Raw genomic sequence first — 21,889 nt, 5'->3', positions numbered from 1 at the left:
GGCAGAATTATGTACAAAAATGACATTACTTCTGATTTTGAGGATTTTTCCATTTCTCTTTTTAGTTCAAATACTTTATTCATTTTCCGAAAAGAGAAAACAAAAACCATCAAACATCAGACTATATTAAAACAAAAATTAGTCGCCATCCCGCACACGAAGAGACCATACAACAGTAAACTTATGCCAGAATCCTTGTTCAGCTATAACTCTCTTGTACTTGTGGTGGAACTATGTTTGTCAGAACTACAAATGGGCAGATTGTCAACTGGAAGAATACTGCTGTACCATCAATTTCAAAGTTAATCAGCATGTTTAACAATTTAGACTGACTTTTTATGATGCACACAGGGCACTATAAGAGAGCTTGGCAAATCACTGTGTCATATGTTAATGGGATATTCATTTGGAAAATATTTTGAATGTGTTGCCAAATCCCAGCCCAATATGTTGTCAAATTATTACAGTAAAACCGCATATGGGAAAAACTTCCCTTTCTCACAATTACAAGAACAAAAAATTATGACTAATCAAATTATTTGCTCTATAACCCTTAACTGGAGACTAAGGCTCAATGAATTAAAAAAAAAAAAATAGACTGAGCGACCGAAGCAGAAAATATAGTACAAGTCATGAGGACCCAGAAATCCTTCCATTGCTCTGGTGTCAACTGTATACCAATGTTATCTTCCCAGCATTTTCCATACACCTTCTACCATCAGCAAGAAACATATACAATTGTAAAGCTAGGTGACCAGTAATCATCAACGTATTACAAAAGTTCTAATGCCCATTTTTCTGACAAATCAACCAAATTCCACAAATCTTTCTGAAGAGAATGCACAAGCTGCAAAGCCCCCAAAAATCTTTCTCTCTCTATATAAAACGCACCTCCAACGTTCTAATGAAGCCGGAAGCCGGAAGTAGTGTGTAGTTGTGTAGATCGCTGTTTGCCCATGAGTGTCTGCTCCGCCCTCGCATCACAACGTGATGACATTGAGGGCGGAGCAATGACACTCACCGAATCGCTCACCCTATGCACGTCACACGCAACAGCTGACCAACCACAGGTGGGAGGGCGGGTGCACAGCGGCGAATCGATGCGGCAGGGGAGACAGTAGATCTGCCGGGTGCCTGGAAGGGGGGGGGGGCACAGCCCAGGGAGAGAAGAGCATCGGTGGGGGCAAGGGAAAACAGAGAATCGCTGGGTGGCTGGAGGGGGGCCACAGGAAAAACTAGAATCACTGGGTGTCTGGAGGGGGGCAGGGGAGAGAGGACAATCGGTGGGTGGCTGGAGGGGGGAGCCGGGGAGAGAGGAGAATCACTGGGTGGCTGGAGGGGGAGCAGGGGACAGAGGAGACTCGCTGGGTGGCGGGAGGGAGGGCAGGGGAGAGAAGAGCATCCCTGGGTGGATACGGGGGGGGGGGGGGGCAAGAAAAAAGGATAATCGCTGGGAGGCTGCAGGGGGAGCAGGGGAGAGAGGAGAATCGCTGGGTGGCTGCAGGGGGGGCAGGGGACAGAGCAGACACACTCGCACCCAGCAGTCTCACTGTCACAAACACAGTCACACTCTCACACACACTCTCAAACATACACACTCTGACAAAAACCTTGCTAGCGCCCGTTTCATTTGTGTCAGAAACGGGCCTCATTTACTAGTAGACAATAAATGAAATTTCTCTTCTAATTTTGCAAAGGACTTAAACTGTCCAGCAGATATAACAAGCTGCAATGTCCATATTCCACACACTTGCCAGGACTTCCATGAAATTGGGTGCGTATTTATACAAATATTAACATTATACCATAAAGGAGTCTTTCACCTCTGCATAAATATTTTTGTAACAATCCAAAGAAACTATTCCAACAATATTCAGAAATCTCAGAGGCTCTGATGCCAACATACCTTGTTGGTGTTAAAACCAGTTGGGCAGGTGGTGACTGGATCTTGGAGGGAGCAATAAAAGACAGAGTCCGGCATGCCTAATCACAGAAAATAAAATAAACATGGCTGCAGTTTCAACATGTATTTCAGGGCATTACTAAACCCAGTTGCTGTTCTTTGGGCTAAGTGGAGTTGAGGGATGATGCAGAGGAGGTGTTCATGGTTCCTGGGAGGCAAAGTGCCCTAATCATTGCTTATCAGTGATAGCTACTAGCTGGTTGGCTCAAGTATATGCTTGTAGGCCTGCCTGATGATAATGCTATGTACCGCCATGCAGAGGTCACCTAGAAGGAGACAGTTCCAGTTACTATGTACCAGCAGTCCACAGTGGTCCCATGTCAAGGACTATCATCGGGCTCATTGTGCTGGTTCCCACCCATGGCTACGATTGAACTGAAAACTTGAATGAGCAGGACAACAGTGCAGGGTCAAAAGTAAAATAACAGTCTGCTTTGTGGTGAAGAAAGGGACTATCTGGTCAACAGGAGAAGCAAATGGAAGGGGAATGCTAAGAGCGAAAAGGAGATTAATAAAAGGAAGAAGAGGAAAAGGTGAAGAATGAAAAGAAAATGGAACAGGGATAATATGGTATAATATGGTGAGTCTCTACAACTTACCTACAAACTTTCCAATTCCTTGCTTGTAATCTTCAAGGACCTCTTGATACTCTGCCCTACATTCAAACAGAACAGAAGATGCATCTTAGGCAGCAGTGTAACAATACATGTTCATACATAGCAATACACAATGCTGGAATAAGAAGCACAGCTTCCAGGTTAGATGAGCAGAGATTACTGTAACCAAGCCAGAAGAAACTCTTCCACAAGGTAGCCGTCCATCTCACTTTTCAGGAAGTTCTTCACTCAGGTGTGCCTATGTATCTGTCTCAAGCTTTCTTAAATTCAGTTACAGTTTTTGTCTCCACCAGCTCCATCAGAAGGCCATTCCATGAATTCACCAACACCCTTTCCGTGAAGAAGTATTTTCTCAGGTTACTTCTGAGTGTCTCCTTTCACTTTCATCCTATGCCCCCTCATTCCAGACCGTCCTTTCAAGTGAAAGAGACTCACCTCCTGTGTTATTTATGCCTCAGAGGTTTTTAAACATCTCTATCATATCTTCCCTCTCTACCTTTCTTCCAGAGTATACATATTGAGATCTCAAAGTCTGTTCCCATATGCAATAGGAAAAAGACAACTCTCTGGACTGACTCCACCTTGTTTATATTTTTTTGAGAGTGCAGTCTCCATAATTATACACAATATTATAAATGAGGTCTCACCAGATTGGTTATACAGAGGCATCATTACTTCCTGTTTCCTACTGGCCATTCCTCTCCCTATGCACCCAAGCATCCTTCTAGCTGTTGCTGTCACCTTTTCTACCTGTTTGGCTACATTAAGATCATCACATATGATCACACCCAAGTCCCACTCCTCTTTCATGCACAAAAGTTATTTGCCCCCTAAAATGTACTGTACCCTTGGGTTTTTGCAGCCCAAATGCATGACCCTGCATTTTTCAGCATTAAATCTTAGCTGCCAAATTCTAGACCATTTTTCAAGCTTTGCTAGGTCTTTCCTCATATTATCCACACCATTGGTGTGTCAACCCTATTGTAGATTTTACTTAGGGATCCTTTTACTAAGCTGCGGTAAAAGGTGTCCTTACCACACCCTTAGGTGGGGTTCTCTCCCATACTAAAGTCATTTTTATTGTAGCTGTAAAAATGGCTTTTTTCTATTTCTCGTATTAGTGGCCATGCGCTAATGTTGCCATTTGGGCACAGCCATTAAAAAAAAAAAAAATTAGCGCATGTGCACTTTTTGCCACCCATTTTGTGGATGGTAAGGGCTCATGAGCTATTCCTGTGCTAATCAGTTAGCGTGCAGTATTGTAGCTGCACAGATTTGCACAGGAACGCCCACTCTCCACCTCCCAGACACTCCTTCTCAAAAACAAAATTAGTACATCCACATTTGGCACACCACATGACACGTGGGTGCATTCCACAATTTGCCATTTTAAGCTGCATTAGGTGTAGGTTAGCGCCTAATGCCCCTTAATGTATTAATAGAACTGTATGTAAGGAAAAGGTCAATAATTCTCTCATATGCATTCACATTTCTAATCATATTTATACATAATTATAAACACATCATAAAAACACAATAGAAAACACAAAATTGACAAAACTACCAGTGTTTTGAGAATTATGACTGACACAATAGTTTTCAAAAAGCACTAAAAGCTTTACATTTTTAGTCAGCCCTTTAAATGATTGACACAACAAATTGGTTTTGTTTCCTGCAATGAGAATTTGTTTCAGTTTTAAAAATCATATAGCAAATTGCAGGTCATCAATATTCAATTACTTTGGCTAGAGGGGAGTATTGAATAATGGGTGAAAGCAACCTGCAGTCACTGAAAATTTCTGAGGGGTTAGTAATCATCTTGAGGTGTCTTGTGCAGTGATGAGGGGATAGTGTCAGTTGTTTTGTGGGTAGACAAGCTATGATGTGTTTTAGTATATGGGTTTATAAAGTTGATTTTGTATTCTAAATTTATATAGCATGTCTGTTGAATATTTATTATGATGTTTTATTGTAAGCCACTCAGATGTGATGAAGGGCAGCCTATAAATTTCTAAATAAAAAACATCCATCCAAAACCAGCTATAACATTCTATTAGAGCAAAATAAAAACAGACAACACTATTGAGGTTGCTCTGGCCATTTCCAGTAATTGCCTAATGATATCAAAATCACTGTGGGTAACAAAAAAAATAAAAACATTAAAAAAAACCCAAAGTTTAATTTTAAGAAATGTGAAAATGTGCAGTAACACGACAGCACTTACTGTCCCACTTATACCCCACTTTAGTCCAAAATGAGAACCCAAGATGGCTCAAGTACAAAGACACAAAATACATTTTTAATATACATTCCCCAAGAACAAGCAGGCCAGTTGTATTCTCACAGCTGGGTGACGTCATCCAGTGTGGATGATGACTAGTGAGATTAATGCAGAATTTTGTAGCAACGTCCCACAGTGCATACACTGGTGCCTTCCTCCTGACGTGCAAGCACGGGTCCCTCAGTCTTCATTTTTCCGCAGAGCAGGGACGATGCATCATTGTGTTCTCTCAGTGCGTTTTTTTCTTATTAATGGTTAAATGAAATACATGAAAAGCTTTTTACAGATGCTGCACTGCATGAAATTATTGCTCAGGTTAACAATGATTATGGTGCTACCCAGAAGTGCCAGCAGAAATCTAACCACAGTTATTTGCCAGGATAATGATGATCACAGCTGTAGTTGTTCTTGGTGCCAATCAGCATGTGGTACAGCTGGCCTGAGCCCCATTTTTATTTTAATTCCTAGGACTTTGTCATACCCCAGCAGTTCTTTCTGCAGAACTTTTTCCTTCATTCAAACCCCCTTTCTCCTTTAATCCTGCTCCATCACGTTCCTTTCGGCTTCTCATTTTTCAGTGTAACAAGCAACTCTGCATACCCAAGACAAGGTAAGAAAAAACATCCCCTGCTTTTTCTCCACCTGCTCAGTTCTCTGTTCCAGACTAGAGAAATTTCCTGCCAGGATAGACCCATATGTCAGAAGGGAACCCAGATTATGACTGTCTCAGCTGTGAAAGAACCTCCGTATTTACTGCCTCAGTGATTTTCAACATGCCAGGCGAGACAACGGCAGGGGCCAGATGAAGCACAAGGATAAAAATGAAGCCCCATTAGATGTACACAAATGTTGTTTCTCAACTACACAGCTGCATAGACTAAAAACCAAAGAAATTTGGGTTCTACAAGGAACCAGGAAGTAGCCAGAAAACTAGGAAATAGCATTCAAAACTGGCTGATTTTTCAAATAATCCAATCTAGTCATGAAAGGGTCATAACAGAGTCTATTATTATTTAAAAAAAAAAACCACAATAGCTTAAAGCAGACTAGAAATGTTTTCAAAAATCTGCTTTAAGCCAGCAGGCCCTAAAAGCAGAATATGCAGTACAAAGGGAAGACACACACTAGAGCAGGGATTCTCAATCCAGTCCTTGGGGCATACCTAGCTAGTCAGGTTTTCAGGATATCCAGAATGAATATGCATGGAGAGTAGTAGGCATAGTGCTTTCTACTTTATTTCTTCTTTTTTCTGGAATTCTTTTCCCTTTCCACTGGCTTTTTAGAAGGGCTTTACATCCTGATTAAAATTTGTTTGGCTGTCTCCAAGTTTATTTTATTCCCATGCCCCTCCCAACTACCCTCCCCCGGCTAACTATCCCTCCCCCCCCACCATCTTTTCTTTTCCAAAGATTTTTACTAAATTGGAATGATTAGACAGTAAAGATGAAAGAAATTTTGTAGTTCGTTTTTCCTGACTTTGATATATGTATTGTTTTTGTTTTGTAAACCACTGTGAACTACCAGTTAGGTATGGCGGTATATCAAGCACTAGTAAACCATACACCATGCACTGCTTCCATTCTATACAAATCTGTCTCATGCATCTGCATTGCAGATATCCTGAAAACCCGCCTGGCTGGGTGTGTTTCAAGGACTGGGTTGAGAAGCAGTTCAATACAGAAAAGATGCATTGCATGCAAAAGGACCAGGATTCAAACATTCTTTTGGCACTTACTTGCCAAAGCAAATTGCACACACCATGCACTACCATCCTCCACCAGAAATAATCTGTTCTAGAGAAACAGATAGGATGACAATGCGGAGAAACTGGAAGACATACTGAACCAAATTGATAAGTTAAAAAGAGTGATAAATCACCTGAACAGGATGGTATACACCCCAGGGTACTGAAAGAACTCAACATGAAATTGCTGATCTGTTAGTGATCTGTAACCTGTCATTACAATTATCCTTAGTGCCTGAAGATTGGAGGGTGGCCAATGAAATGCTGATTTTTAAAAAGGGTTCCAGGGGTGATCCAGGAAAATACAGACCAGTAAACCCAACTTCAGTTCCAAGGAAAATAGTCGAAACTATTATTACAAAGAATAAAATTATGGAACACATAGACAAACATGGTTTAATGGGACAGAGTCAGCATGGGCTCTGCCAAGAGACGTATTGCCTCATCTATTAGCTCCATTTCTTTGAAGGCGTAAATAAACATGTGGATAAAGGTGAGCCAGTTGATGTAGTGTATCTAGATTTTCAGAAAGCTTTTGACAAAGTTCCTCATGGGAGGCTCCTGAGAAAAGAGTCATGGGATAGGAGACAATGTTCTGTTGTGGATTAGGAATTGGCTACTGGACAGAAAACAGAGGGTAGGGTTAAATGACCATTTTTCTCAATGGAGGAGGGTGAATAGTGGAGTGTCACAGGGATCTGTACTCAGCCGGTGCTATTTAACATATTTATAAATGATGATCTGGAAACCAGAACAAAGAGTGAGGTGATTAAATTTCCAGATGACACAAAACTACTAAAAGTTGTCAAAACATGTGAAAAGTGAAAAATTGCAGGAAGACTTTAGGAAACTAGAAGACTGGGCATCCAAATGGCAGATGAAATATAATGTGGACAGATACAAAGTGATGCGCATTGGGAAGAATAATCCAAAACATAGTTACCTGATGCTTGGGTCCACCAGCACTCAAGAAAAAGATCTAGGTGTCATTGTAGACAATACATGAAATCTTCTGCCAGTGTGCAGCTACAGTCAAAAAAGCAAACAGGATGCTAGGAATTATTTGGAAAGGGATGCAAAATAAGAACAAGAATATTACAATGTCTATCGCGCTATGGTGCAACCTCACCTTGAATATTGAGTTCAATTCTGGTCGCCATATCTCAAAAAAGACATAGTAGAATTAGAAAAGGTTCAAAGAAGAAAGACCAAAATGAAAAAGGGGATGGAACTCCTCCCATATGAGGAAAGGCTAAAGAGGTTAGGGCTCTACAGCTTCGGGGGAGGTGGGGCTATGATTGTGGTCTATAAACAATGCTGAACGGGTAGATGTGAATCGATTTTTCACTCTTTCAAAAGAGCACAAACTCCAGGGGACACTCAATGAAATTACATGGAAATACTTTTAAAACAAATAGGAGGAAATATTTTTTCACTCAAAGAATAGTTAAACTTTGGAACTCGCTACTGAAGGATGTGTAACAACCATTAGCTTATCTGGGCTTAAAAAAAAGGTTTGGACAAGTACCTGGAGGAAATGTCCATAGTCTGTTATTGAGATGGATATGGGGGAAGCCACTGCTTGCCCCAGGATCAGTAGCATGGAATGGTGCTACTAATTGGGTTTCTGCCAGGTACTTGTGACCTGGATTGGCCACTGTTGGAAGCAGGATACTATGGCTATTCTTATATTCTTACAAAATACCTGGTAGTGTATTTTATCCCTGGTAAATGCAAACCTCCCAGCCACTGGGCAAGTCACTTAACCCTCCATTGCCCCCATGTAAGCCGCATTGAGCCTGCCATGAGTGGGAAAGCTTGGGGTACAAATGTTACAAATAAACAATAACTCATTTCTTGCTTCCCTCACTTCCCATCTCACCCAGAAGCAATCCTGTAATAACTTTTCCTGTGCCTGGAGCTATCCACTCCGATCCTATAATAGTAGACCTACACCACTGACATTTGTTACACCCTTGACGATTGCCTTTATTTTGTTTAGGTCTAGGTAAAGCAAACTTATTGCCTGCTAGTCTATCGTTTCCCCCCTAGTATAGGAAATCATTGGGAATTCTTCAAAACAAGGGTACAGCTGGACTATATGCCAGTGTTCTCTCAAACTCTGTACTATTTGCTGATCTCAGTAAATGGCAGGATACAAGTGAGTCCTTCATGGTGGTTCTTCTCCCCATCATCCAGCAGAAGCGAGCGCTGCATGAAACGCGCCCTTAAATATGCTTTTTTAGTAGCAGATTTAGGGTATCCTCTTTCTTCAAATCTTTGTCTCAGATCTTTTGCTTTATTTTTAAAATCATTTAAGTCAGAGCAAACTCTTCTTACTCGTAAAAATTGACTTATCAGAAGGCTATATTTCAATTTAAACGGATGATAACTTCCGAACTGAAGAAGAGTGTTCCGGCTTACTGGTTTCCTATATAATGATGTACTTAGCCTCCCTTGATCTTTAAATACAACCATGTCCAAAAACTCTATTCTTTGTTTACTTGCTAATTTCGTAAACTTTATATTCACATCCAAATTATTGAGCGATGCAATGAAGTCATCTAATTCTCGCTCCGATCTTGTCAGGAAGAAGATGTTGTCCAAAAAGTGCTTCCAACATAAGACTGCTTTAAATTTATTAGATGGATAAATTTGCGTTTCTTCAATACGGGCGACATATAGTGTGGCAACTGACGGGGCTACCGTCGCCCCCATTGCCACTCCTTCTGTCTGTAGACAGAATTGGTCATCATACCAGAAATAGGTGTTAAAAATAACTAATTCAGCTAGCTATACAAGCAATTCAGCCGGAATTCATTGATGCTCTGTTCTCATTTCTATCTTCTCCCGTATAATTTCCATGGCCCCCATTTGGAGGATACGGGTATACAGTGAGATTATATCAAGAGTCACTAGCCACGTCCCCTCAGTTATATTCTCCACTTGTGCAATCTCTCTCAAAAAGTGTGAAGAGTCTTTGATATATGATGTCATCTTACAAACAAACTTCCTCAAAAAAACATCAAGAAATTTTGATAGCGGCTCCAACACCGAGGATCTCGTGGTCACTATAGGGCGCCCTGGTGGGTTCATCTGTTCCTTGTGGATTTTGGGTACTAAATACATTTTTGGAGTTTGTGGATTTTCTTCCATCAAGAATCGGCTCTCTTTAGCAGTCAAAATATGATCCTCAGTGGCGGGAATTATCAACTCCCTAATTTGTTCTTGTAAACCACCCATCAGGTCTTTATCTAATAATCTATATGCTACCCCATCTGCTAGTTGCCGTTTTACTTCTTTTTGATATTCTTCCCTCCCCCAGATGACTGTAGCGCCACCCTTGTCTGCTTTAACTATTATTATTGATGGATTCTCTCAGAGCTGTTCTAATGCCTGCCATTGTTTAAAAGACAAATTATTATGTTTCCTTAGGTCTTTAAAAGTCGATATTACTGCATTCATCGGGCCTGGAGGGATCAATCTCGATACTGGCTTAACCAGAGATATATCTATCGTACTTGCATTATCAAGAAAATATATTTCACACTGTAGTTTCTGAAAAAACTTTTGCAAAGCAATACAGAGGTGAAAACCATCATGTAGAGTCGTCGGTACAAACCCTAAACCTAAATCTAATACTTGCATCTGTATTTGGGTTGGTGTAAATGTAGATAGATTTACTATTGTTTCCGTGCACTTCTCCCTTGGGGTACTTCCACTCGTCCCCTATCTCGATCCTTTTTGATTGGTTGTTGGTATTGGCCCACCCTGGTTCTTGTTCTGGGCCCCTCCTGTTCACTTGGTTCAGGTTCACTTCCAGTGCCAATTTCATCACTGTCTCCTGAGGACCCTTCAGAGGCCACTTTTTTCCTAGTATTTGTCGTTGCCTCTCTCTTTTTTTGCCATGTATATATTCTACCAAATTGGTAATCACGCTCATCTCTTTTTAGTTTTTTAATTTTTATTTGTCTGGTCGATTACTTTAGTTGTTGTATCATTTTCTTCAATTCATCCATCCTCTTGTCAAACTCCTCCGTGTTGTAATTCGATTTCAAATTTTCCTCCATATTAAAAATCTGGGTTTTAAGATCTTTCTCAACTTGCTCAGTTGTTTCAATTATTAGTGCCATCAGATCTCTACTGCACTTATTTAGGATGGCCGACCACTTATCCATAAAGGTTTTATCTGCCATGAATATCTTAGGCTCTTTAATTATTCTGAGTCCCCTAGGGATCCACGCTTTTCTCAGGTATTAGACCAACGTCCCCACATGAAACTGAGCATGCACAAGCATGCACAGCGACTGAAAACAGGACAGGGCACCAGGCAATGTGAGACCAGTGCGGGACAAACGCTTTAGCTGGCGGGGCTTAGGGACCCCCGCCAGCTGGTACCATCGCAGTTTATATCATTCTGTAGGTGCAATCTCCAGAATTGCACCAAGTACTCCAAATGGGGTCTCACCAGAGACTTATACAAGGGAACTATCACCTCTTTTTTCCTGCTGCACCCAAGCACCCTTTCCTTATGCACCCAAGCATCCTTCTGGCTTTGACTGTCGCCTTTTCTACCTGTTTGGCTACCTTAAGGTCATCAGACACAATCACCCCCAAGTCCCACTCTTCTTTCATACAGAGAAGAACTTCACCCCTTATACTGTACCCTTCCCTTGGATTCCTGTAACCCAAGTGCATGACCTTGCACTTCTTAGCATTAAATCTTAGTTGCCAATTATTGGACCATTCTTCAAGCTTCGCTAGATCCTTCCTCATGCCATCCACATCCTACTACTACTACTACTACTACTTAGCATTTCTATAGCGCTGCCAGGGTTACGCAGTGCTGTACAAGTTTAAACATGGGGAAGGACAGTCCCTGCTCAAGAGAGCTTACAATCTAAAGGTAAAAACTATGTAGTCAGTGTAGGTATCAGGAATGGGAAGGTGGTTAGGCACCAAAAGCAAGGGAGAAGAGATGGGCCTTGAGTAAGGACTTGAAAATGGGCAGCGAGGGCGCATGGCGTATGGGCTCAGGAAGTCTGTTCCAGGCATAAGGTGATGCGAGGCAGAAGGGGCGGAGTCTGGAGTTAGTGGTGGTGGAGAAGGGTACAGAAAGGAGTGATTTGTCCTTAGAGCGGAGGTTACGGGTGGGAACATATGGGGAGAGGAGGGTAGAGAGGTAATGGGGGGCTGCAGATTGAGTGCACTTGAAGGTCAATAGGAGAAGCTTGAACTGTATACGGTAGCGGATCGGGAGCCAGCCTCAGGGGTGTCCACCCTATTACAGAGCTTGGTATCATCCACAAAGAGACAAACCTTACCAGACAGTCCTTTCGCAATATCACTCACAAAGATGTTAAAAAGAGTGGGCCCAAGGACCGATCCCTGCAGTACACCACTGATAACCTTCTTTTCCTCAGAGCAAGCATCATTTACCACTACCCTCTTTCTCTTCCCATTTAACTAGTTTTTAACCCAGTCACTTTAGGCCCCATACTGAGGGCACTCAGTTTATTTGTCAGTCACCTGTGCAGGACCGTGTCAATGGTTTTGCTAAAATCCAAGTACACCATATCTGGCGCCCCTCCAACAGCCAACTGTTTAGTCACCCAGTTGAAGATATCAATCAGATTCGTCAAAGCGACTTGCCTCTAGTGAAGCCATGCTGCCTCGGGTCCTGCAGTCCATTTGATTAGAGAAACCTCACGATCCTCCGCTTTAGAAGTGTTTCCACTAGTTTACTCACCACCGAGGTCAAACTGACTCTGTAATTACCAACCTCCTCCTTACTTCTGCTCTTGTGCAGAGGGACCACATCCACCCTTCTCCAGTCCTCCGGGACCACTCCAGACTCTAAGGAAACATTGAAGAGGTCAGACAGCGGAGCCACCAGAACATCTCAGAGTTCCTTGAGTACCATCAGATGTATCCCATCAGGCCCCATCGCTTTGTCCACTTTTAGTTTAGCTAGTTCCTCACGAACACAGCCTTCAGAAAATACTCCTTTTGGCTCAATTATTTTAGCAGTAAAATCTAGAACCTCTTTAGTGAATTGGGAAATGATCTCAATTCGTTTTTGGAAGAAAGTCAGGACAATACTTGTATTGACGAGGAGATGGTAGTTAGGGTATAATTCTACAAGGGGCCACTTAGTTTCAGGCAACATAAATGGTGGTATTTTAATTATTTATATACATAAGTAGCCACTTACATATATACAACAAACTCTTATAGAATACTGACTACCTGAAAAGTATGCATCATGTTTTGATGGCGCATATTTTACTGGTGGGCATATGCACAGGCAGAGTTTCAGTGGAGCACACAAATACATGTATAAAATTACAGAATTCTATAATTTACGTGTGTTCTAACATCTAGGAGTGGGCATTTACACCATCTATACAGCTGGTGTTAACGATTGTGCCATAAATGTAAAGTGTGTTTTCTGCCACTTGCACTAGTATGCTATAAAGAAAAGTAGGACACCTACTTTTGTTTATAGACTAGGCTTGAAAGAGGTGCCTGCCTGCCCTCTTACCTTTTATAACAGGGGACATAAGTATCCCGTTTCTAACAGTGGTCAATCCAGGTCACAAGTACCTAGCAAGGTCCCAACAGAGTAAAGCAGACTTTATGCTGCTTATCCTACAAATAAGCAGTGGATTTTCCCAAGTCCATTTTAATAATGGCTTATGGACTTCTTTTAGGAAAGTATCCAAACTTTTTTTAAACCCTGTTAAGTTGCTTTTATCACATTCTCTGGCAAATTAATTCCAGAGCTAATTACACATTGAATGAAAAATTATTTTCTCCGATTTGTTTTAAATTTACTACTTAGTAGCTTCTTTGCATGCCCCCTAGTCCTAGTATTTTTTGAAAGAGTAAACAATTGAATCACATCTACCCACTCCACTCAGTATTTTATAGATCTCCATCAAATCTCCCCTCAGCAGTCTCTTCTCCAAGCTGGAGCGCTCTGTATACATTTTTATGCTCGAGGAATTCACATAAATGACCAGAATATCGACATATACATACATATTTGTGGGTGTAAATGCCAATATTTAGGCTACAGTATGTGCTATTCTACAAAACTGGCATTGAAACACAGTGGCAAGTAGTTTGAAGGTGGGCATACACGACTGTAATCTTGGCGAAGCATGGGCAGTGTGAAGAGTTAGGTGTGCAAGTTATAGAATACTATAATTTACACACAGTCACAAAACACCTAGCCACCCGCCTGGGGTTACCCCATGGCCACTTAGAGAGTCTATTCCCAGCACAGCTCAGGTCTGCCTGTACCTGCCACTTGTGCTCTACATTAGCACCCTATTCCCACCGACTAGGTCTCAACCACCTCTGGATGAGTCTCCTGCTCTCAAATTATCCCCAGTGATTTCTAGGTTACTGAGGCCACACTCCCAGTGGTCCCACAGTTCCCAGACAGCACTCATAGACCCAACACACAAACCACCAGGGATCTTTATCACTCCAGACAGCAGAGGCAATACACTGAACAGTGTTTATTGTCTTAAAAAATATTGAACAATGAACAAAAAAATTGCAATCAGCAAACAATAACAGGTAACTTGAAATATGGATCAATTATATAACCACCTAAACATTTGCTTACTAAGTAGTACCTGGGAAGATCAGGACATATAACTGTTCACTGAGCCTCAGCAAAGAGATCCTACTCTCTCTTCTTCCTGGCTAAGACTGGGAGAAAAAGCCAATAAAATCCAAATGAGCTCCTGGGCCAATCAAAGCCCAGAGCTGGTTACATCACTGCAGGCATTTCCTTTATTTATTTGTTGCATTTGTATCCCACAATTTCCCACCTATTTGCAGGCTCAATGTGGCTTACATTGCTCTGCCCTGGCTATTGCCATGGCTGAATAGAAATACAATTAATAATAACACAAGGATATGAGTAACGTGGAGGGGCATAATCGAACGCGAACGCCTATCTTCATGGGCGTCTATGTCCGAAAACGGGTACGTGAAGAGGCGGAACAGACCGTATTTTCGAAAAAATGGACGTTTTTCAGCTGGGCGTTTGTTTTTTTTTTTTAGCAATAATGGAAACTAAAAACGCCCAGCTCAAAAACGTCCTAATCCAAGCCATTTGGTCGTGGGAGGGGCCACGATTCGTAGTACACTCGCCCCCCTGACATGCCAGGACACCAACTGGGCACCCTAGAGGTCAGTGCGGTGGACTTCAGACAACGCTCCCACATGCATAGCTCCCTTACCACGGGTACTGAGCCCCCAACCCCCCTCCCCCCAAACCCACTACCCACAAATGTACAACACTACCATAGCTCTTAGGGGTGAAGGGAGCACCTACATGTGGGTACAGTGGGTTTTGCAGACCTCCCATTTACCAGCACAAGTGTTACAGGTAGGGGGGGATGGGCCTGGGTCCGCCTAGCTGAAGTGCACTGCGGTACCCTCTAAAAGTGCTCCAGGGACCTGCATACACGCAGGCCTCTAGGACTTGTTGCTGCTATATAACATTGGCACACCAGTTGACACCTGAAGACTAATCTCTCCGAAAACGTCCTTTATTGGAATAAGCACACTTACTCACAGTTAACTGCAGATCAGAGGTTGTGCCCCACTGGCAACGAGTCTCCCTGGTACTGAGATGAGCAGTAGGTCAGAGCTGGCAGAATGCTGTACAATGCCCTCTTTCAGTCACATTCAAGGTAAGAACTAAGTTCTGTAGCGTGGCTAACACGTGAAAGGGATCTAAAACTGGCTTGCAAAATTGGCCACTACCTCATGGACTACCGGAAACAAAACAGGGCACACATTGACCCAGTAAGCAGGGGGAAAAGCACCATGGGAGTACTGCCTACCAACTACCAACATCGTGAGCATCTGCCACAAGCTAGTGGAATCACGGAGCCCAATACCCTACACCCACCACAATCCATTGCTGATGTGACTATGCAGTGCCCTTAACAGAAAAGGTGTCACACTCACCCGAGAGCCACATCAGAACCAGGGAAAGGCTGTCACAGGATAGAACACATTCTGCTGTCATGGAGGTGGGTAGGCATTTGAGGCTGGCATAGAGGCTGGGAAAAAAGTTTGTAAAGTGGGGTTTTTTTGGTGGGAGGGGGTTAGTGACCACTGAGGGAGTCCGGGGAGGTGATCCCTGATTCCCTCCAGTGGTCATCTGGTCAGTTGGGGCACTTTTTTGGGACCTGTTCGTGAAAAAAAAGGGTCCAAAAAAAGTGACCCAAAATCGCGGTAAAACGCCTTTTTTTTTCGATTATCAGCTAAAGACGCCCATCTCTCCTCGGCCAATAACCACGCCCCAGTTCCGCCTTCACCACGCCTCCAACACGCCCCCGTCAACTTTACCCGTTTCTGCGACGGATTGCAGTTGGAAACGCCCAAAATCGGCTTTTGATTATACCGATTTGGCCGCCCACGGGAGAAAGACGCCCATCTCCCGATTTGGGTCGCAATATAGGCGTTTTTCTCTTTCAATTATAAGCTGGATAGTATCTATGTTAACTAAAGAAGGAATAACTGCTTAAAACATAACATGCACCACCTGCTGGCCAAACTAGAGAAATACACTTCAAGAATAAATTAAGGCAGTTTTACAGGCTTAAAAAACACTGTTCTGTCACACACACATTTCCCACAATCTAGGCATCAAAAGTTACCCCAGCTGTATGGCTGGTGCAAAAAGGTTGTGCCTTAACTATAGGCATGTTTGTGCCTTGTTATGTTAGTATTTATTTGTTGCATTTTCCCACCTATTTGCAGCTCAATGTGGTTTACATTATTTCGTAATGGCGATCGCCATTTCCGGAATGAGAAATACAAAGTGGCATTGCCTTAAAGTTCATAAGTGACAGAGTAGATTAAGCAGTCAAGTATAGAGAATTCATATTCAGAATGAGAAATAAAGTGGTATTGCGTTAAAGTTCCTTCGAAACAGAGTGACTGAGGCATATTCTGCAAAAAAAAGGAAAGTGGGTGCATACTCTTTTTTTGTTTTTTTTTATAGGATCTAAAAAGGCGCCTTCTTGGAATTACTCTTAGGGCCTCTTATCAAGCCGCACTAGTGGTTCCTACGTGGCAATGCCAACGGAGCCCATTCAAAATGAATGGAAATTGTCAGCATAACCGCACTGAGAGCCACTAGCGCAGCTTGATAAAAAAGGCCTTTATATTGTGTCAATATTTACACTTAATTCAAGAAGTTGATTAGTGGATAATTTAGATCTAATTAAGAATGCTTAGTTGTTAGCCATCTTTTGTGTAGGCATTTCTTCTTCTAAACTGAAAGAAGTCATTATTGGTCCATTACTGTTAAAAAAAAAAAAAAAAAAACAACAACAGCAAGAACTTCAGATGCCAAAATTGTATAAAATTATAAACCTGGTTCATATCTTCCTTACTTGGGAAAATTGATCAGAATGCCAAATGATGCCTTATTTGGAGGAAAATAAGATTCTAGATGGACAGTGATGTTTTTGCATAAATTTTAGTAAAGAAACTGCTCTTTTTTTTGATGACTTGTTGAAGACTTTATTATTTTAATAATTATTATTAGTCTTCTTCAGCCAGTCAGATCAAAAAGAAGACAGGCACACCTTCAATATGGTTTATGGTTTATTTAAAATGTAATATACTGCCCTTCCCGAGGGCATCATAAGGCAGTTTACAATTCAATAATAAACATGTAAAAAAAGGAAAGGAATGCCAATAACAGATAGGAAAGTAACCAGTCACATAACATAAGGAATGAAATAGCAATCAAGTTAAGCTTTTAGGAAGATGATGATACTGTGGGTCAGTGGATCTGCAGGGCCCTGTCATTGTTAACAACAGCATCCCCAAAAGCCATCTCAAATAAATACTGTCTTATGGGCAGAATGAGACTTAGGGTAGGAAACAGAGGTGTAGCCACATGTGGGCCTGGATGGGCCAGGGCCAACCTAATTAGGGGTCAGGCACCCAACAGTAGCACACATTTAGCGGTAGCTGGTGGGGATCCCAAGCTCCACCAGCTGAAGACTTCCACCTGATGGAAATAAAAATGCTACTCTCCATGATACCAGCACTTGCACATGCTGAGTTTTCAGCGCATGCGTGCTGCAGACTGCCAAGGTGGAAAGAATCATTTTCCTGCCAGCTGAGATTTTTTTTTGGTGGTGGTTGGTGGGGGGGAGACCACCCACTTCTTGCCTAGGCCCACCCAAAATCTGTTTTCTGGCTACGCCCCTGGTAGGAAAGCTCTAAATGAACTTGGGAAGGGACAGCATTCCATAGGGATGGAGCAATACAATAAAAGGCACCGTTTCTAGTAAATCCCAGGGATGCGTTTATGGGAGGAGGGATATGCAAATGTTGAGGAGCCTCAGTGGAGCACATGGAATAGTGAGAGAAGCAAGATAAGTGGAGTGAGAGTAAGAATCTTAAACTGTCTATGATAAACAACTGGAAGTCAATGATAGGAAACAAATAGTGGAGTTAAGTGGTCCTAGCTAGAATTCAAAGAACAGTATATTGCACTGTTTGGTGATGATGCTTCTGACCAACTGATATTCAGCTCAGCAAGGTCCTTTTCAATTATGTGATGCCACTTTTGTCTTGGCGTTGCTGGACCTCTTTCCCCTTCCAGTTTCAAGTTCATACCTTGTCTTGGTATGCATTATACATCTATTCTTTGTAGGTGCTCAATCCATCTACGTCACCATTGTTGTAGTATCTTCTTAACTGGTGGCTGTGGCTGTTTAGTTGTCTCTCATCACTTGACATGTAGGCTTTTTTTTTTAAACCTAGTCAGTTGTGGAGATTTTGTTACTGGTCAGATTTCTGCATTGTATAACACAGTGGATATCATTAATTAAAGTCGTTAAGATTCTTATTGTCCTAGATTTTCTCAATCTGTTCAAGACTTGATGCCACTTTACCAGTTCTAATTTTCATTTCTTTTTTAGTGTTATATTGTGTTACCAGACTTCCTCAATAGGTGAATTCTGGCACTTTTCCTAGTTCAACTTCTTTTAATTTGATTGCTGTGTTATTTGCTATGTTTATAATCATATATAATTAACCCTGTTCACCAAAGTGCACAATTCTGTCTTGGCAAGTTCTCTTTTGGTAATGCAGACCAACAAGGTCACATCATTTGCACAATCTAAATCCTCTAATCACACGTTTTAAAGCCTTGCAAATTTTGTACGTAGGCCTGTGGATACAATGTAGGAGGGGAGAGTAATACATGATCAACAGAGTAAATAATTGATATCTGCTGATTTGGTCATTTGATGAAGAAACCATGTCAATGGGTTGTCAGATTGTTCAATAAAGATTAGTGGTAAAAAAAAATAAAGGGCCAATATTCAGCCAGCGGCGGATAGCATTTTTGCTGTCTGCCACCGGCGTTAAATTCAGATATTCAATGCCAGGCTGTTTCTGGTGACCGGCTTTACATACAGGATTTTTTTTTAACTCCTAAAAGGTTAACCGGTTAAGCCAATACTCAGCATTAACCGGTTAACTTTTCAGCGGTTAAAGATAGGCTGCATAAATAGCAGGCCTATTTTCACTGCTGAACAAAGCAAGTTAAGCGCTGAATATCAGCGCGTAACTGGCTATGTCGTGTGATATAGCCAGTTAGCTGCTAGCCGCAGATATTTACCAGGCGCCGATATGCTATTTAACTGGTCAGTGGACATTTCTGGTCAGTTAAACAGCTTTAAAAATTGGGGGAAAGAATTAAGGGGGTCTTCTAAAAAGGCACACTAGTGTTTTTAGCGAACGCTAAACACTAGAGATGCCCACAGGAATATAAGGGCTAAATGCTAAGGCCACATGCTAAAAACGCTAGCTTGCTTTTGTAAAAGGACCCCTTAGTTTGTATGGCCCATAATTTTAGTTACATTTGACTAAGTTGACCTAGCTTTTGCCTGCTTCAGCACCACCATTATTTTCCCTAGTCATTTCAGAGTATATCACCGAAGTACACTCTGAATTCGCTAACATGTATTGGCACTTTACTACTTACAATGTTGAAAGCGTAATTTGTGCCACTAATGGAAGATCTTCAATGGTCTGCAGTATGTCGTAAGTAAGATGAGGTGCAGAACCAGTCCTGGTATACAGCATGCAACCTGGAAACTCCATGCTTTTATCCTTATTCCTGCCCAGGTTTGTAAGCTTCCCAAGGCGACAGCCATTCACCACCTTGAGAAGATTCAGCTTCATGTTAGAAGCACACTTTAGGTGGCAACCAAATCCTTAAAGGGAGAAAACAATAAGAGAGTTAGCCTACCTGTTTGCCATTTCCTATTTTCAGTTTTCTGCTTTTACACACAACACTATACAGACACACAGACACAAAAGTGTCTTCCCTGTACAGCTTACATTCTAGATGGAAGACAGACTTTGTGGACAGGGGTTACATAAATGGATCAGAAATAACCTCTAGAGCAGTGATTTTCAATCCAGTGATTAGCCAGTTGGGTTTTCAGGATATCCACAATGAATATGCATGACAGATATTTGCAGACAATGGGAGATCCATCATAGAAGTGAGGTGGGTCCAGGCAGATTAGGCTTTAAGGTAAAGCAAGCATGGTAATTGGCCAGGGTGCTGTGCAGCAAGGGGTGTGACTAGTTGGGGCCATCACCCACATCAAGCCATCAAGAATGAGAGTTCCCAAAGAAAGTCATCTCCTAGACACATGTCTAGTTTGACTATGCCTTAATCCAGCTCTGTCCATCACCATGTAAAGTTCTTGCATTTGCTGTCAGCTTTTTCTGAAGCAGAAGACCCCTCACATTGGCCCCTTTCCTACCCCTTCTCTACAATCCCACTGGCTCTCTGGAAGACTTTATGCAAAGTTTTGTCTCCCCCCATAACATTTCCAGCTCACCCTCTACTTTCTGTGAATAAACAGCCTTACTTACCATTGGCTGGACCCTACCACTATCACTGTGCTGGAATGGAGGAAAGAAGGAAAGGGGAAGAATGAAGAGCTTATAGAGGACTAAACTCGAAAAAAAAATATCCATTCACTTTATCTTTCTGCCTTCAAGTGAATTAATTTACAAATAGAATTCTGAAAAATCCAGATAGTTGGCAATCCTAGCCTTCTGGGTCCTGAGTAGATCTGACAGGCCTCTCATAAACATTTGGGTCCTGGGCATATGCCTAGTTTTCCTATGCCTTAATCTAAACCTGAGCCATTTAAATTAGGTAACTTTATGATTATCTTGATTATATTTTGATGGGGATAATTGGGTGGGGATATATACTAATCTCCGCCCTTATCATTGTAAAGGGTGTTCCTTGAAACAGCTCCAGAGCAAAACATAGTCTATGTCAGATTAAACAATCCACCGATTGACAGATATTGAATTCATCCTGAAATGAGTATTTCCAACTATGTTAACTTTATTATAATTGAATTGTTTGGAGATACGTCAAAATAGAGTTGGAAAAATTTTGAAAAAAAACTTTATACTAAGAACTGATGAGGAGGTGGGTGCAAACAAGAATCTCACCCCTCCCTACTGTACATGGCCTACTCCAGCCCAAACTGTCCCGATCCAAAATGAATACCATCAAATCACTACTACTAATCTATTCCTTATCACTGATTCATCCAACATTAACCACCCCACTCGCAGAAAACAACATCATACCGATATTACACAACTATCACAGACTACCCAGATACCCCACAACCCATCAAACTAACAATAACAAAAACAAAGGAAGAACACCAAACTGGTGGCCAACATCAACAAAACACAAAGAAAGGTCAAAACAACCACACGCTCACTAAGAATGACAACTAAAAAGAATCCACACAACACCAAACCTAGAAGCCACACACCAAAAAATTCAACTGGGCTACATCAACGCCAGATCCATTGTAAACAAAACAACAATAACAGATTGGATTACGTCAAAAAACCTTGATCTTATTTTCATCACCGAAACCTGGATCCATGATCAAAAGGACCCCATAATCCTTGACCTTTGCCCCCCAGGATACAAAATCACACACTGGACCAGAAAGGAAAAGAGAGGCGGAGGCATAGCCTTAATCTACCGATCCCACTTTACCACCAAAACCATTGACGAGTCAATAACAAACCAACTTGAAATTGCCTCAATACGAATCCACGACAAATCCCTACTTGATCACCTGAACTGTGTCTTGTTCTACAGACCACCAGGTAACTGGAACGAAAACCAAGGTAAAATTATGTATCATACCTGATAATTTTCT

The 21,889-nt window shown here is 41.8% G+C and overlaps 1 protein-coding gene across 4 annotated transcripts in view; it reads right to left on the bottom strand.

Annotated features, from left to right (window-relative positions):
• The window catches only part of QTRT2 (queuine tRNA-ribosyltransferase accessory subunit 2), an 85,435-nt gene that overhangs the window by 52,777 nt on the left and 10,769 nt on the right, over positions 1-21,889 (bottom strand). For all 4 annotated transcript variants that reach the window (XM_030204951.1, XM_030204953.1, XM_030204952.1 and 1 more), the window contains exons 2-4: positions 19,654-19,885; positions 2,563-2,618; positions 1,907-1,983 (exon numbers count right to left, since the gene is read on the bottom strand). In XM_030204951.1, coding sequence (XP_030060811.1) covers positions 1,907-1,983; positions 2,563-2,618; positions 19,654-19,853 — 333 coding nt within the window. In that variant the 5' untranslated portion in view covers positions 19,854-19,885. The remainder of the gene's footprint in view (positions 1-1,906; positions 1,984-2,562; positions 2,619-19,653; positions 19,886-21,889) is intronic.

This window comes from Microcaecilia unicolor, chromosome 5 (genome assembly GCF_901765095.1).
Source record: "Microcaecilia unicolor chromosome 5, aMicUni1.1, whole genome shotgun sequence".
NCBI classification, from domain to species: Eukaryota; Metazoa; Chordata; class Amphibia; order Gymnophiona; family Siphonopidae; genus Microcaecilia; species Microcaecilia unicolor.
The sequence above is the reverse complement of the archived record's forward strand: the minus strand, read 5'-3'. Positions and strand labels throughout refer to the sequence as shown.